The sequence below is a fragment of the Panthera leo genome, chromosome E2, assembly GCF_018350215.1.
Source record: "Panthera leo isolate Ple1 chromosome E2, P.leo_Ple1_pat1.1, whole genome shotgun sequence".
Taxonomy (NCBI): domain Eukaryota; kingdom Metazoa; phylum Chordata; class Mammalia; order Carnivora; family Felidae; genus Panthera; species Panthera leo.
The window spans coordinates 35108779-35123867 of NC_056693.1; the positions used below are offsets into that span (position 1 = coordinate 35108779).

The following is a 15089-nucleotide window of genomic DNA, read 5'->3' on the forward strand; positions in this document are numbered from 1 at the left end:
ACAACAGAAACAATCTCTCGAACTACATTATTTAACTTCCAACACAATAAAAGCTTAGCAATTAGAAATAAATCTTCCACTCAAAACAAATAAATCTACTCAAAATTTGAGGATCTTAAGGGTTGGAGGAGATCAGCTCTAATTTAAAGCAAACAAAAAACAAGGTATGCTATTCACCACAACATCTTTTAAAGTATCTAATAACTGCACTTCCGAGCTCCTTGGTTCGTGGCATTATTTCAGACCTTTATGACTACAGAAATGGTACATAAATGCCTTTTATAAAGCGGCCATTGAAGAATTACTAAACATTCTTTTTTTCTTAAACCCCAATCTGCCAATCAATGCAGATGAAAACAGAAGTGGAGTATGTTGCTCCCAGAGAGAAGGGGGGTGGTTGGTGTCAGGGAGTAACTTAAATGTACCTTGTTTTTAAAAGAGCAGTTCAGTTGAGAGCTGAAGAGCCCCAGTTATAACAAGTCCTTATGCTCTAGCACTGTTGCTTGGCCCGTGAAGCTACAAACAAGACACATCAGGTTCAAAGGCAGTGCTTATTTCTCAAGTCTAAGTTATTCTTATTTTAAAAAGAAGCCCTTACCATTTACCTAAAGAAGCTGTCTTGTCTCTTTCCTCTCAGAGACAGGTTCTATTTAATGATTAAAGTCTATCCTCAACTACGTTGCCTATTTATAGATCTCCTTTAAAATGTAACAGTGGATGCTAGACATGCAGGTGTCTAAAAGGTAATAAAGTCAGACAAATTTTCCTTTGAGTAGATTACTAATGATGTAGAAGTTTATTCTATTCCAAGTCTATGAACAAATGCAGACATACCAGTTGTAGCATTCACTTACCTGAACAGGAGAAATGGCATCTAAGCTGCTAGCACTAGGAGGACGTCCTTTTGGCATAACTCCAGGTGGTGGCTGTCTGGCTTTATTCATAACATTACTGCAATTGGCTACCATGGTGAGGATGGTTTCGGATAACTCCTGAGAAACACTCCTAAAGACAGAAGAGTGAAAAATATCACTTGCTACTCCTTGGAACACCTATATAAACAAACCTGATTTTCTAATAAAGAAAACCTGCTAGAACATATGGCTACATTTCCACCATACCCCACGTCTTTGTATCCATCACTAATCACTAGGATTTTCTGAGCACAGCTCTCTCTTGGAGATCTTTAATTACTTTTTTTTTTTTTTTTTAATTCTATTTTAGAGATAGAGTGCACATGCACAAGTGGGGAAGAGGGATGGAGGGGGGGGGAGGAGAGAGAATCCTAAGCAGGCTCCATGCTCATCATGGAACTTGATGTGGGACTTGATCTGATGACCTTGGGATCATGACCTGAGGTCAAATCAAGATTTGGACACTTAACCAACTAAGCCACCCAGGTGCCCCAAAGATATCTAATATATACCTCTGAAACTAAACCTTGTGTACAGTGCAACTAATAACTTTTAAATGTTTTTTTTTTTTTAAGTTTATTTTTTGAGAGAGAAAGCATACATGTGTGCGTGGGAAGGGCAGAAAGAGGAGGAGAGAGTCCTAATCAAGCCCCTTGCACTGGGGTGGGGCCCTACAAAGGGGCTCCAACTCAGAAACCATGAGATCATAACCTGAGCCAAAACCAAGAGTTAGAGACTTAATGGAGTCAACCCAGGCACCCCATTTAATGTAGTTTTATGTTTTCTTTTTCTAAATGTGACTACTTTTACTTCTTGATGCCAATAGTTAAGATTTCAAATTCAGAGATAGCTAATGACATGAATCCTTTCAGATTTTAAAATATTAAAAGCTGGGTATATTAGATTGATAAAATATGGTTAATTAAAATATTCCATATTAAAAAAAAAATATTCCATATTATTCTGGAAAAACTTTCTTATATTTCACACAATTTCAAACTTAGAAGAGGCTAACTAATATTATAAGAAACTCCCATAAATGCTTCACCCACTAGTTAGTTACATTTTGCCCTATTTGTTTAGCCATTCTTTCTACTGTCTCCTCCATGAAGTTTTTAAGGTTAGATACATCACATATCTTTTATTCCTAAATACTTCACTATGTATTTCCTAAGAACAAGGACATTTTCTTACACAACCACGTGAAATATTTTTAAAAATAAGAAAATTTAACGCAGATAAAATTAAACAGGCCATGTTACAATTATATCAATTGTTGGGGTGCCTGGGTGGCATAGTCGGTTAGGCATCCAACTTCAGCTCAGGTCATGATCTCACAGTTCGTGAGTTCGAGCCCCACGTCCAGCTCTGTGCTGACAGCTCAGAGCCTGGAGCCGGCTTCGGATACTGTGTCTCCCTCTCTCTGTGCCCCTCCCCCACTCACACTCTTGTCTCTCGCTCTCTGAAAAAGTAAAGATTTAAAAAAAAAAAAATGTAAAAAAAATTATATGAGTTGTTCCAATTATGTACTTCACTGGTACTTTACCCTTGAATCATGATCCAATACACTGCACTGAGCTGTCACCTCTTTAGTTTCTTTCATTTTTTTAATGTTTATGTTAGAGAGAGAGAGAGAGAGAGAGAGAGAGAGCGCGCGCTCGAGTCTGCACGCGCATGAGCGAGCGTGCGTCCATGCATGCATGCATGCAAGCATGGGAGAGGCAGAGAGAGAGGGAATCTGAAGCAGACACCAGGCTCCGAGCTGACAACAGCAACCCCAATGCAGGGCTCAAACTCACAAACTGTGAGATCATTACCTGAGCCGAAGTCGAACACTTAACCGACTGAGCCACCCAGGCAATCCTAATTTCTTTAAACTGGAAAAAATTCATCAGCTGTTATTTGCCTTCTTCAAGTTGATTTTTTTTTAAATATGTATTTTATACAACGTCCCTGACTTTGAGTTTGTCTGATATTTTAGATACATTTATGGCAGGACTACCACAGTAGTTACATCGTATTCTTCTCAGTGCATTATTTTTTCAAGTAATTCTATGCCCAACATGGGGTTCAAACTAACAAACTTGAAATCAAGAGTCGCATGCTCTACTGAATGAGCTAGCCAGGTGCCCTTCATGTTTTATTATGAGGCATATTATACAGAGAGCTGGTGATCACTTTGATCAAAGAATTAATGTGGCATTTGCCAGTTTTCTCAATAAAACATTACTACTTTTCCCTTTGTTAATTTGTGGGGAGACACTCTATAACTAGCTGACTGCCCTGCTCCTGAAACATTCACTCACTACTTTCAGCATCCACTAAATTTTGTAACTCCATCATAATTACTTATTTATTAATTGGAAGAACTTTCCTTCTTTGGCATTTATTTTTTTATCAGTAACGATTCTAAAAACTTTACACGAATTATTTCATTAAATTCTTCAAGAAAACAGGTACTTCTAATCAACAAAAGAAACTGAAATCCAAGTCAGGTAAACTACCTCCCTACACACACACACACAAAAAAAAACCATTTTATCCAATTTCAATATGCCCTTAAATTTACAGTATTCAATTTATGATTATTTAATTTCAGGTAGATTAAAATATATAAATGTAAGAGTCAAAACTCTAGACTTTAAATTTTAGAACATTAAGAACTTAGCAGGGTTTCTCAAATGTTGTACTATTAGCACTTTGGACTTTGTTGTGTTGTTTCTATTGTGCACCGTAAAATGTTTACCAGCATCCCTGGCCTTTACCCAGGAGGTGCCAACAGCACACTTGTCTCTGGTTATAACAATCAATAACACTGTCTTATGACTCTAAGGAAGCAAAATATTCCTTGATTGAGTACACTGAGTTAGGGATATACATGTGTAAATTTTTTAAAAATAAGGCAAGGCAAAATAAAATTCAAGATCTGTGTGGGAGACGGAAGAAAACAGGACTGGAGAGGAAGACAAAGAAAGACAGCTTCAAAAATGTTACAGTTGAAGCTGCAGAATAGACTCACACCTGTTCATTATACTTCAGAACTTACAAAAAAAATACATAGTACATAAGCAAAAAACGGTGTAGTAAAGACCTCCATATATTCTCTCCCCTATAAAAGTAACTAAAAAAAGTGGCAAAAATTGTCACAATCAACTTTATCAAAACACTGGAGACTAACAGCTTACAACAATCCAGGAATTTTTACTCTAGAAAGAAAACTAAACCTTGGTAATAAAAGCTTTCTGCAATCTTAAATTACTTTATTCCCAGCCCCCTCAAGCTGCACAGCTGCCTTGAGAACTAATAGTTTACAATCTCAGAGAAAACCAGCAGCCTGACAGCCATAGGAGAGGGCTCGGAAGTGGCTTGAGGCATCTGCAAAGCCTCATTCTTAGAGAATTGCCATTATTTCACCAGAGGATTCCCTGTGAGACCACAATGGCAAGATTATCTTTATCTGACTTAATAGCTGGCCAAATGCAAATAGCGTTTTCCTCTTGAGGTATCTGAAGGAAATATTTAAAGGTAATTGTTTTCATTTTCTGGCTCCCTGGGATAGAAGTTAACAGTCTGAGCAAACAATAGGTTACCCAAAAAGCTTAAAAGGAAAATTTGGGAATAAAATTCCCATGGATAGAACTGTGAAAAACACTCATTTTCCCAGGGAACCAAGAAGTCCTCACACATGTGTAGAGTGCTGCCAATACCTAAATCTGTAATATTCCCCTGAAAGACCTAAAAAGAACCAAGCTCTCACTTGAAGTTGACATTTAGGCTCTAAGAAGAAAATTAAGGTTAACAAGTTGTCAAGTAATTGACTTAGCTGACCACAAGGCTACCCAGAAACTTCAGCGGCCAAACATGACAAAAAAAGACTACTACAAGGGCACCTCACTGGTCAGTTGGTAAAGCATGAGACTCCTGATCTCAGGGTTATGAGTTAGAGCCCCACATTGGGTAAAGAGATTACTTAAAAATAAAATCTGAGGGGTGTCTGGGTGGCTCACTAAGGGTCCAACTTGGCTCAGGTCATGATCTCAAGGTTCACAAGTTCAAGCCCCGCATAGGGTTCTGTGCGGACATCTCAGAGCCTGGAGCCTACTTCAGATTCTGTGTCTCCATCTCTTTCTCTGCCCCTGCCCCCCCCTTGTTCTCTATCTCTCAAAATAACTTAAAAAAAAAAAAAATCAGTAACAAAATAAAGCCAGGTAATTCCCAAACACGTAAAAATTAAACAACCTATTCTTATGGGTCGCAGGAAATTACAAAATACTTTCAGGTGAAAATGAAAACACACAATACCAAACTTAAAGCATTTCATAGGTGGAAATTCAAAGCCATAAACACCCCAATTAAACAGGAACAATCTCAAATGAAAAACCAAACTTTCCACCTTAATCAGGTTTAAAATGTTCAAACCAAATTCAAAATAAGGAAGGAAAATAATAAAGTTGACAGTTGGAATAAATGAAATGGAAAGTAGAAAAACAAGAGAAAAACAAAACAAAAAGTTGCTTCTCTGAAAAGGTCAACAAACTTGACATACGTTTATCCAAAATGACAAGAAATGGGTGGGGGAAAAGGGAGAAGAGATTCAAATACTAAAACCAGGAAGTGAAAGACAGGACTATTACTACCAACCTTAGAGAAATGAAGATGATAAAGATATAGTATGTAAGAACGGTATGCCAACAAGTGAGATAACCTAGGTGAAATGGACAAATTCATAGACAAACTGCTAACATTGATCCAAGGGGGGGAAAAAAAGAAAATATGCAGAGATACATAACAAGATATTGAATTAGTAATTAAAAACTACCACAAGAAAAAGCCTAACACCAGATGGATTCACTGCTAAATTCTATGAAACATCTAAAGAACTGTTACCAATCTTTCTCACAAAAATTAAGAGTTAAGAACACTTTACCAATTCATTGTATGAATCCAAGATTACCCTGATAATCAAAACCAGACAAAAACAACACAAGAAAACTACAAAACAATATCCCTTAGGAATATAGATACAAAAATGCTCACCAAATACTAGCAAATTGAATTCAGCAGCATATAAAAAGTATACATACACAAAGACTGAAGTGAAATTTATCCCAGGAATGCAGTATTTTTTAACATCCAAATTTCTATTAATATACTACAACAGAATAAAAAACAAAAACAAGATCTTCTCAAGAAAGGTAGACCAAAGTATCTGACAAAACACCTTAATGATAAAACAGGCTACTAACTAGAAGTAAAGGTAAGGAAACCTCAACTGGAAGGGTATCTACGGAAACCCACAGCTAACATCACACTTGATGGTGAATAAGGAATACTTTCCTTATAAATTCAAGAACAAGACAAGAATGTCTGCTCTTGCCATTTCTATTCAACATTAGACTGAGGTTTACACTAGAGAAAATAAGCAAGAAAAAGATGGAAAAGGAAGAAATAAAATTCTATTTGCATATGACATGCCTTGTACAAAATATTTAACAATAAATACAATAAAACAAGTGTAAGACTTAAACACTGAAAATGAAAACATTCCTGAAAGGAATTAAAGACCTAAAAACATCTCAGATTCATGAATCGAAATACTTAGTATTTTAAGATGGCAATATTCCCCCAAAATGATGTAAAGATTCAACATTATCCCAGTGGGCTTCTTCATAACTTCGCAAAAATCAACAAGCTGATCCTAAAATTCACATGGGAATGCAAGGGACCCAGAACAGCCAAAACAATACTAAAAAAAGAACAAAGTTGGAGGACTCGTATTTCCCAATTTCAAATCTCACTGAAAACCTATGGTACTGGCATAAGGATAGACATATACAGAACAAAGAATCCAGAAATAAAACCCATACATTATGGGCAACTTATTTTCCAAAAGACCATTTAAAAGAAAGACTAGTCTCTTCAAATGGTGTTGGGATGACTGAACTTCCTATGCAAAACAATGAAACTGGACCCCACCTCACATCATATACCAAAAAAAAAAAAAAAAAAAAAAAAATCCATTCCAATGGAAAGAATATGTATTTTGAGTATTGTACTCTAAACTTAAAACCACTGGATTATCTAAACTGCTGTCACTTACACTCATTCAACCCTTATTTTCCAAAACAAGTTATTCATAATCTAATTCCAGTACTAAACAGTCATATTTAAGCATGCTCTTCTTACCCTGCACAAGCTTGTAAACAGGCCAACATTGTTGCCAGAGTTTCTGGAGGAAGTTGAGCACTTTTGGGCTGATCTTTCTCTGGGGCAAGTCCACCCAAAATAGAAGGGCACCGTCTCTTTAAAAAAGTCATACATGCCTGGATAAAAGGCTCCTGGAAAATATAAAGTTTCTTGGTGTATCAGATATTGATCTTAATTGCTTTCAGATTTAAGATAAACTGCTTTCAGATTAAAGACTATTAAAGACAGTATGACTAAAATCCACAATATTAACATTCCACTGCCATTTAAAAAGGTTGTTTATTTAGCTATTTTAGGCATCAAAATTTAAGAGAAGTAACAAATGGGACAAATCCTGCTTACTCCATGCTCTCGAATTTTATCTGTGAGCCACTTGTCAAGTTTGAGGTATTCACGACGCGAAGCAAGTGCAGCAAGGTCAATAACAAAGGCAAATGGAGTACCATTTAGCAGCATTGACAAGGCCTAAAGCAAAAGAATATCAGAAACTGTAAGTCAAGCAATTAAGTATCTTTCTATCACTCTGTCCTATTTTGTTTCCTGCTTTTATTTTCACAAACAAGTTTAAACAAAACATTGCTAATATTTTCTTGGTCATATTTTTTTTAAAGCTTACTACAATTCAGTGCTGATTTAGTTCTTACTTAAAATAAGATCACATTTCAAAGGTGGGCATATGACTTGACCTCCAAAATAACTTTACCCTGTGTTTCTTAAAATAACTAAACCTAAATCAGAGCATACGATGCATGAAAAAGTATCCTTACTCCGTTTTTAAAAAATCTAAAGTCGGGCTTATTCTAACCTAAGCACAACTGCAATATCAGTACTATGCACCTACTGGTCAAAGACATCAAGAATCAGAGACTATTTGTGAAAAGATTCCATTAATGTTAATGAAATCTGCAAAGGGTGTAAAACCCAACCAGTTTCTCCACAAATTATATCTCACAGATCTACATCTGAGGCCAGTTATCACTTGCTTTAAAATAGCCTTGCAACTACCATAGAAGACCAAACAAAATTCAGTCAAATGTAAACAATGAAAACATTTCTTACCTTTCCAAAACCACTGTTCCAATCCCTGTCTACTTACAAAGCAAAACTATAAAGCTCAACATAAGCTACCTAAGAGCTACTTATATTTGATTATCCCTAAGGTATCTAGATAACATAAAAAGTCTGATTTTTCATTAATAAATAAAAATGTCAGCCTGTCCCTCCGAGCTCACCTTCAAGTCCTGGGCCACATCAAGTATTCGAGACAATTTGGCCTGGTCATACTGCTCCCCTCGCATGTACCATTCTGCCATTGCATGCATGATAAGTTGGCGGATTGAGGGAGACTGTCCCTAAGAAAACAGGGGTTACATATCAATAATGCTAAACGTTTTCACGGGCACTAACATGAATGCCCAGCTAATTTTACTTGTTATATTTACAAAAAATTGAGGTGCATCAGTTCAAGCCTCAAGCAGTGACTGCAGTGACATTCTTTATAGGAAAGTCAAGTTATTTCCACATCTTCCAAATGAAAGCCTGTTCCTAAACCTTGGGTCATATAGTCATTCAATAAATGTACTTCTCCTATAAAACATAGGCCAATACATTTTCAAACAGATTATGGTGTGAACATGAGGGCACATGAAATTTGTTTAATTCCTTACTAAGTTATAAATTACTAGTCTATAGATTTAAAAAAGTAGTTTAAGGTAATCATTTCTCATGCTGCACAGTGTAGTGTTCAATCAGTATTTCTGGGAATGGTACTTGTACATTCTAAATCTACCTATTTTAACAAATAAGAATGTTCCTTTTTTTTTTTTTTTTTTTTTTGGTGATTATTCAATTTCCTTTTTGTCCAGAAAACATCCTAGCTTTGAGAACTGATCTAAAGTTTTGCAGCTGAATGAAACCAACAGTCGTAGTTTAGCAATCGATTCTCATGGAAGCAATGGCAAGGCAATTGCTAGCACTGTATCTAAATCACTTTCCAGTAACTGTCTTGAGGCAACAGCAGGTTCAGGTGAAAACAAGTATTCAACAAGAAGTGAGGAGATGCAGCTCCTTTCTACCTGCCCTTTGTACCTTATAGATGTGGTGAGAAAGACCTAAAAAGGTCTGGGCAGCAAACCTTGTAAATGGCTGCTAAACATTCTGTCAACTCTAAGTTTACCATGTAAGTTGAGTCCTAGAAATGGAGGGCTGACTGACAGCATGGAACTAAAGCTAACATTTTTCATTTATAAGTAAGAGTTTAATGTTTTAAAAGCACTTATATATAATGTAAACTACACTGAGAATGAAAATGGTTAAAGGAAAAAAAACAAAAACAAAAAAACAACCAGCCAGAAAAGAAACTTGATGTAAAGTAGTTGATGACTGCTTTTCTACCCGCCTAAGCTTCTCCATTTGTTATTATTAAAAATACAGGCTAGTGGGAGCAGGGGGAGGTGCAATGGACAAGAAAATATTTACATGTTACAAATTAGGGAAGGAAAGCAGCACAGGACTTAAAAGTCATTGCAGCAGAAACTAAAATAAAATTTAGATGCTGAATTTGGATAAAATAGAAGATGTCAAATTGACCTGTGACCTTCTCCCATTTACAGTTAAAAAGTGACAGGAGTACCTTCTGCTTCCACGATAAATAATTAAGCTCATTACTGTTACCAAATCATAGTGGTGCCCTAGTAGTGTGGAGCTTTCATGATATTGATTTTTTAACTGCCTTCTTATTCTTTAAAGTTTTATACTTTAACACCCACATGATGCTAAAAGATAAAATAGGCTTCATGAAAGTGCAACTTTTCCAAAGTGTCATATTCAAGATTGACAATTTAGTTTGAACATCTTCCACAGAATGTCAAATATTAAGACAAAGAAATATTCATGTCTTACCTGCCCATGCCACGCATAGTGCAAAATAATAGCAGAGTTAGGATGGTTTCCGAGGAAAATTGGCATCAGAGTGGAGATGAGCTCATGGCGCAAGGTGTGCCAAGAGGTGTTGATCTGTAGTAAGGCCAATACCAGCATGTCTGGACAGTGTTTAATAGGGAAGCTGAAGAGCTGTTTAACTTGCTCATATTGCCCCACCTCTGCAAGCCTCAGAAGAGATTCAATCAAATCCAAGCTCTTCCTAACAAGAATGGAAGTAAGATACTCTGTCAATGAAAACATAAGTATACAAAAATCCATTTTCCAAATAAGTCATACCAACTATCATGACAAAACTGAGGGGTCATCTATTAATATTTGAAAAATATTTAAATAGTGTTCATATTAAAATTATATACTAGTATATCACACTAATTTCAGAGATAGTCCAAGTTGACAGTAAGTGGAGAGGCAACACTACAGACCACTGACATAATCATGGATCCTTCTTATCAAGGAGGTATCATTGAAGATTTTTGTGATTAGCGTGTAAAATAGAAGCAAACAACATCACAGAGTTTAGAAATGCTCAAAAATGGAAAATACAAACATTGACCTAATTTATACACTGAAAAATTTTACACAAAAATACAGCTGGACACTTACTTTGATAATGAAAAGGTATAACTTCAGTGCCCCCTGATATCACCCAAGTTCAGAGGTCCACACATCCCATATGCATTATTCTTGCCCCAAGAAGCTGAAAGTGGTTGACTTTAATCAAACATCAAAATTTTACTCTACCCATAGTGCATGAAAACTATGGAGACAGAGATCAAACTAAATGCCATCAGGAAACATATACCCCATACTATGGGGTATTCTAAAGGAGAAATGATCCGATTACTTCATCAATCAATGGCAAAAGTTATATTTATTTCTAAAGTTTATTTCTGAGAGAGAGTACGGGGAGGCAGAGGATCCAAACACAGCCTCAGCACTGACACCAGCAAGCCCAAAGCAGGGCTCGAACTCACAAACCATGAGATCATGTCCTGAGCCAAAGTCAGACACTCAACTAAGCATCCCAGTCACCCCTAAAAGTTATTATTTTAAAAAAGAAGAGTGAGAAAAGGAAGACTTACAGAATAAACTATATGAACCCTGTCTGGACTCTTACTCATACAAACCGTTAAAAGACAATTTTGAGACAGACTTGAATGTACAGCTATGTTAAGGAACTGTTAAATTTAATACGACATTTTAGTTTCACAAAATAAACACTGCTATATACATTAGACTTAACAGAAAAAAAAAAATAAATCAAGCCTACAGATACAATTTTGCTAGCACCTGGGAAAAGGATACACTTTCTTTTTTTTTTAAGATTCATTATTTTTGAGACAAAGAGAGAATCCCAACCAGGCTCCGTGCATTCAGCACAGAGCCCGATACAGGGCTCAAACTCACAAACCATGAGATCATGATCCAAGCCAAAATCAAGGTTGTATGCTCAACCAACTGAGCCATCCAGGCGCCCCAAGGACACATTTTAGAACAAACTACTGCTTGGGGTCAATCTTTCAGAACAGGGATCAGCAAACTGCATCCACAGACCAACCTCACCCACTGCCTATTTCACGAAATGTTTTCTGAGAGAGCTACATCTGTATTTATACTGTGCTACAATAAAGAGCTTATTAAGTACTTGCTACAGGAGACTATATGGTCAGAAAACCCAGATGTTAACTAAATCTTCACAGGAAAAGTTTATCATCTCTTCTTGACTTTAGAAGAACTGGAAATATCAAAAGGGCTTTAAACTGCCCTAAAAAACCCACCCATAGCCCCCAAAATGCAGAGAATCATCTGTTCCGTGTCAGAAAAGGATCTCAGAAAACTTGAGTTAGGAAGAAGAGATAAGAAACATAAAGTAGTACCTTTGGGGAGCAATCAAGCCCATGTCCCCTCTGTTGAGTAAGTGTGTTAGAGTGTGTTAGAGTGTTTGAGAGAAGGGGGGGGGAGAGGGAGAGAGGGAGAGAGGGAGAGAGGGAGAGAGTATGTGTAGTGTGTAGTGTGTGTGTGTGTGTGTGTGTGTGTGTGTGTGTGTGTGTGTGTGTGTATTTCAACAGTAATGGAAGTACTTTCACCATCCTTACCTCATATTCCTAGAGAGGAGTGACTTGAGTTCCAGGAGAAATGTACTGGGCCAAAGTCTGATTCTCCCTCAGAAATTAGGAATTGGAACTCAAATAAACTAGGTAATTTGGCTGAAAGGATTAGAATGGATGGTTTGGCCATCTTGAGCTACTTACAAAGGAAAGAAAGCAAGTAAATCTGTAGGCAGAAGAAAAGGATCTAATCTAAAGGAGAAGTACAAACCTCTTTTCCAATATTTGACAGTTTCAGAGAATACCCAGTGGCAGACCTTAGAGAGGAAAAAATGTAACTATCTAGTGACAATGGGACTAAAATTAGATTTTTATCCATTAACACCCATCTAAAAATTTAAAGTCGGCTCACTAAAAATACTGTTTCAGTAAAACCTTTTAACTATGTAGTGCAAAAAAGCACAAGTTATCCTTTCAAGAAACGCTAGAGGAGAGTGTTTACCATGTGGCAATTTCTCGATTGTCATCCTCTGGTGGTGCTTTCAGAATATCGGTGGCAACCGTATGACAGGGATAGTCAGCAAAACAGAAGATCTCTGGATTTATAAGGGAATGCTGAATAAAAGAGAGCTGGAACAAGAAGAAAAAAGTCCTTACTACCATAAATGACTGCAAATGCTATGAAAATCTGAAACATTTTCATTCAGCTAATCTCAATCTTAAGGTTACTAGAATGACAATTTCCCTTTAAAACATTAACTTTCTGCTCTTTTGAAGCCACAGACAATTCAAACAGATGAAAGGTATGAGATAAAATGGTGTTGGAGACAAATAGTTGGGGAAACGGTTTGCTTCACTTAGTTTGATTAGTACTAAACTACGATAAACCAAGATAATAATCTTTCCAAAACTGACAGTCTCTGCTATTCTGAACTACACAAAACAAATTCTATTTTAAAAGAATGTTTTAATCAATGGACAGATGGCACTACATAAGGAATAAGTCATTATGTGCTTCCTCTTCCAAAGCTACACACCATCAGCTCACCTGGCCTTCTGCATGTTTCCAAGGTCTATATATGAGGTCGACTGGGAACACTTCCATTCCTAGACCCCTCTGAATGCCATAAACCACATTATGAAGTCCTTTACTATCACGAATTTGAAATCCAGGATGGTCCAGTTCGTAAGTTACTTCCTTGAAATTCAAACTTGGGTTCTAAAACAGAAAAACATTTCAAAATCGAATGAATGAACAAAAACTGTAAACATTTTTATGCTTTATCCAAAGAGCCAAATTAAATCTGAAATTAAATTAAAATGTTCTAATTATAAACTCAAAATAATCATTATCTGGCATTTCTAGAGACTTAGAAAAGTAAATACTTCATATTCAAAATAAACCAGCTTTTCTAGCGAGGCACTCCAACCTTTCAGCTCATGACATATTTCTGACTATGGGAGTATGTAAAAGGGAACTCTCTCTTCCCATACTTAGTTCAACTAACACTCCCATCCCAGTCTGGCAAAACTCTTAAATCAATGACTCGGTTTTAAGCCAAGATTCTACTAACTTGGAACAAAGTAGCAAAGGTAAATCAATTATCCCAAATACCATTATTTTTAAAAAGGAATTTTTAAGTTTATCTTTTGAGACACAGAGAGAGACAGGGCCAGCTTGGGAAGGGCAGAGAGTGAGGGAGAGAGAAACCCAAGCAAGGTTCCATGCCATCCACACAGAGCCCACGTGACTCAAGCTCACAAACTATGAGATCATGGCATGAGCCAAGATGAAGAGTTGGATGCTTACCCAACTGAGCTACCCAGGTGCCCCTCCCCAAACACCATTCTTAATTAACTAAAGATCTCCCCAGAAAGTATACCAATTGTTATCAGGAAAAGTGGTTTAAATTCTTTATGTCAAAATGATTGAAAATTCCATTGAAAAAACGTTCTATGAAAAGGTACTCAAAAAAAATCAGTATGAGACTCCTTAAGAAAACACAAAGCAAAGTTAACTAGTTTATAGAAGATAATTTACCACTCTGCACAAAGTACTAAGTTTATTTTATGCTTAAGAAGAAAGAGGCTTTGTATTTAAAACTCTTTGTATTTAAAACTCTTCAAAGCATCATGGTCAGTTTAGTTTTGCTCCAAGGTGACCCCTCTCAAGTCATGAAGACATTAATGCTTGCTTGTTATAAAAGTAACAGTACAGGGACGCCTGGGGGGCTCAATCATTTGAGGGTCCGAATCTTGACTTCAGCTCAGGTCATGATCTCAAAGTTCGTGGTTATCAAGCCTTGCGTGGGGCTCTGCACCAACAGCACGGAAACTACTTGGGATTGTCTCTCTCCTCTCTCTCTGCCTCTCTCCCAACTTATTCTCTCTCTCTAAATAAATACACTTAAGAAAAAAGCAACGGTACAAACACAAACTTCAAATTAAGTACTCAATCCAAGCCAACAAGAGCACTGAGAAAATAAGATTGTTTTTCTTTCTAAAATTTGCTTCAATGACTGTGACAGAACAGAACCATTAATGTACTATTAAATAGCCTTATCATAGAGATGAATTTGGTAAATCCACAGGCTAGTTTGGTAAAACTGTAAGAATCCCCTGTGGTTTCTTCCATTCGTTGGTGAGCAATGGAGAAAAAAAATCATTGACCCAAAATGTATCTGAAATGGTTTCCTGCTCCTGTCTACAAAAAATGTACAGAATGGGCACCTGGGTGGTTCAGTTGGTTAAGCATCCAACTTCGACTCAGGTCATGATCTCATAGTTTTTGAGGTCAAGCCCCACATCGGGTTTACGCTAAAAGCACGGAGCCTGTTTCTCCCCCCCCACCCCCCCCCCCCCGCCCTACTCATGCTCGCTCTCTCAAAAATAAATGTTAAATTAAAAAAAAAATTTAATGTACATTTTTTTTAAAGTACAAAAAACCCTAATATATGAGAAGAAAAAAGAAGAAGGA

General features: G+C 36.7%; 1 protein-coding gene and 1 non-coding gene across 9 annotated transcripts in view; both read right to left on the bottom strand.

Moving 5' to 3' along the window:
• CNOT1 (CCR4-NOT transcription complex subunit 1) overlaps positions 1-15089 on the bottom strand; it is a 101663-nt gene that overhangs the window by 33803 nt on the left and 52771 nt on the right. For all 8 annotated transcript variants that reach the window (XM_042919770.1, XM_042919774.1, XM_042919771.1 and 5 more), the window contains exons 11-17: positions 13161-13331; positions 12615-12742; positions 10023-10263; positions 8354-8473; positions 7464-7586; positions 7101-7252; positions 855-1005 (exon numbers count right to left, since the gene is read on the bottom strand). In XM_042919770.1, coding sequence (XP_042775704.1) covers positions 855-1005; positions 7101-7252; positions 7464-7586; positions 8354-8473; positions 10023-10263; positions 12615-12742; positions 13161-13331 — 1086 coding nt within the window. The remainder of the gene's footprint in view (positions 1-854; positions 1006-7100; positions 7253-7463; positions 7587-8353; positions 8474-10022; positions 10264-12614; positions 12743-13160; positions 13332-15089) is intronic.
• On the bottom strand, positions 418-553 carry LOC122209229. Its single transcript, XR_006197509.1, has one exon. It is a non-coding gene; the product is annotated as a small nucleolar RNA SNORA50 (small nucleolar RNA).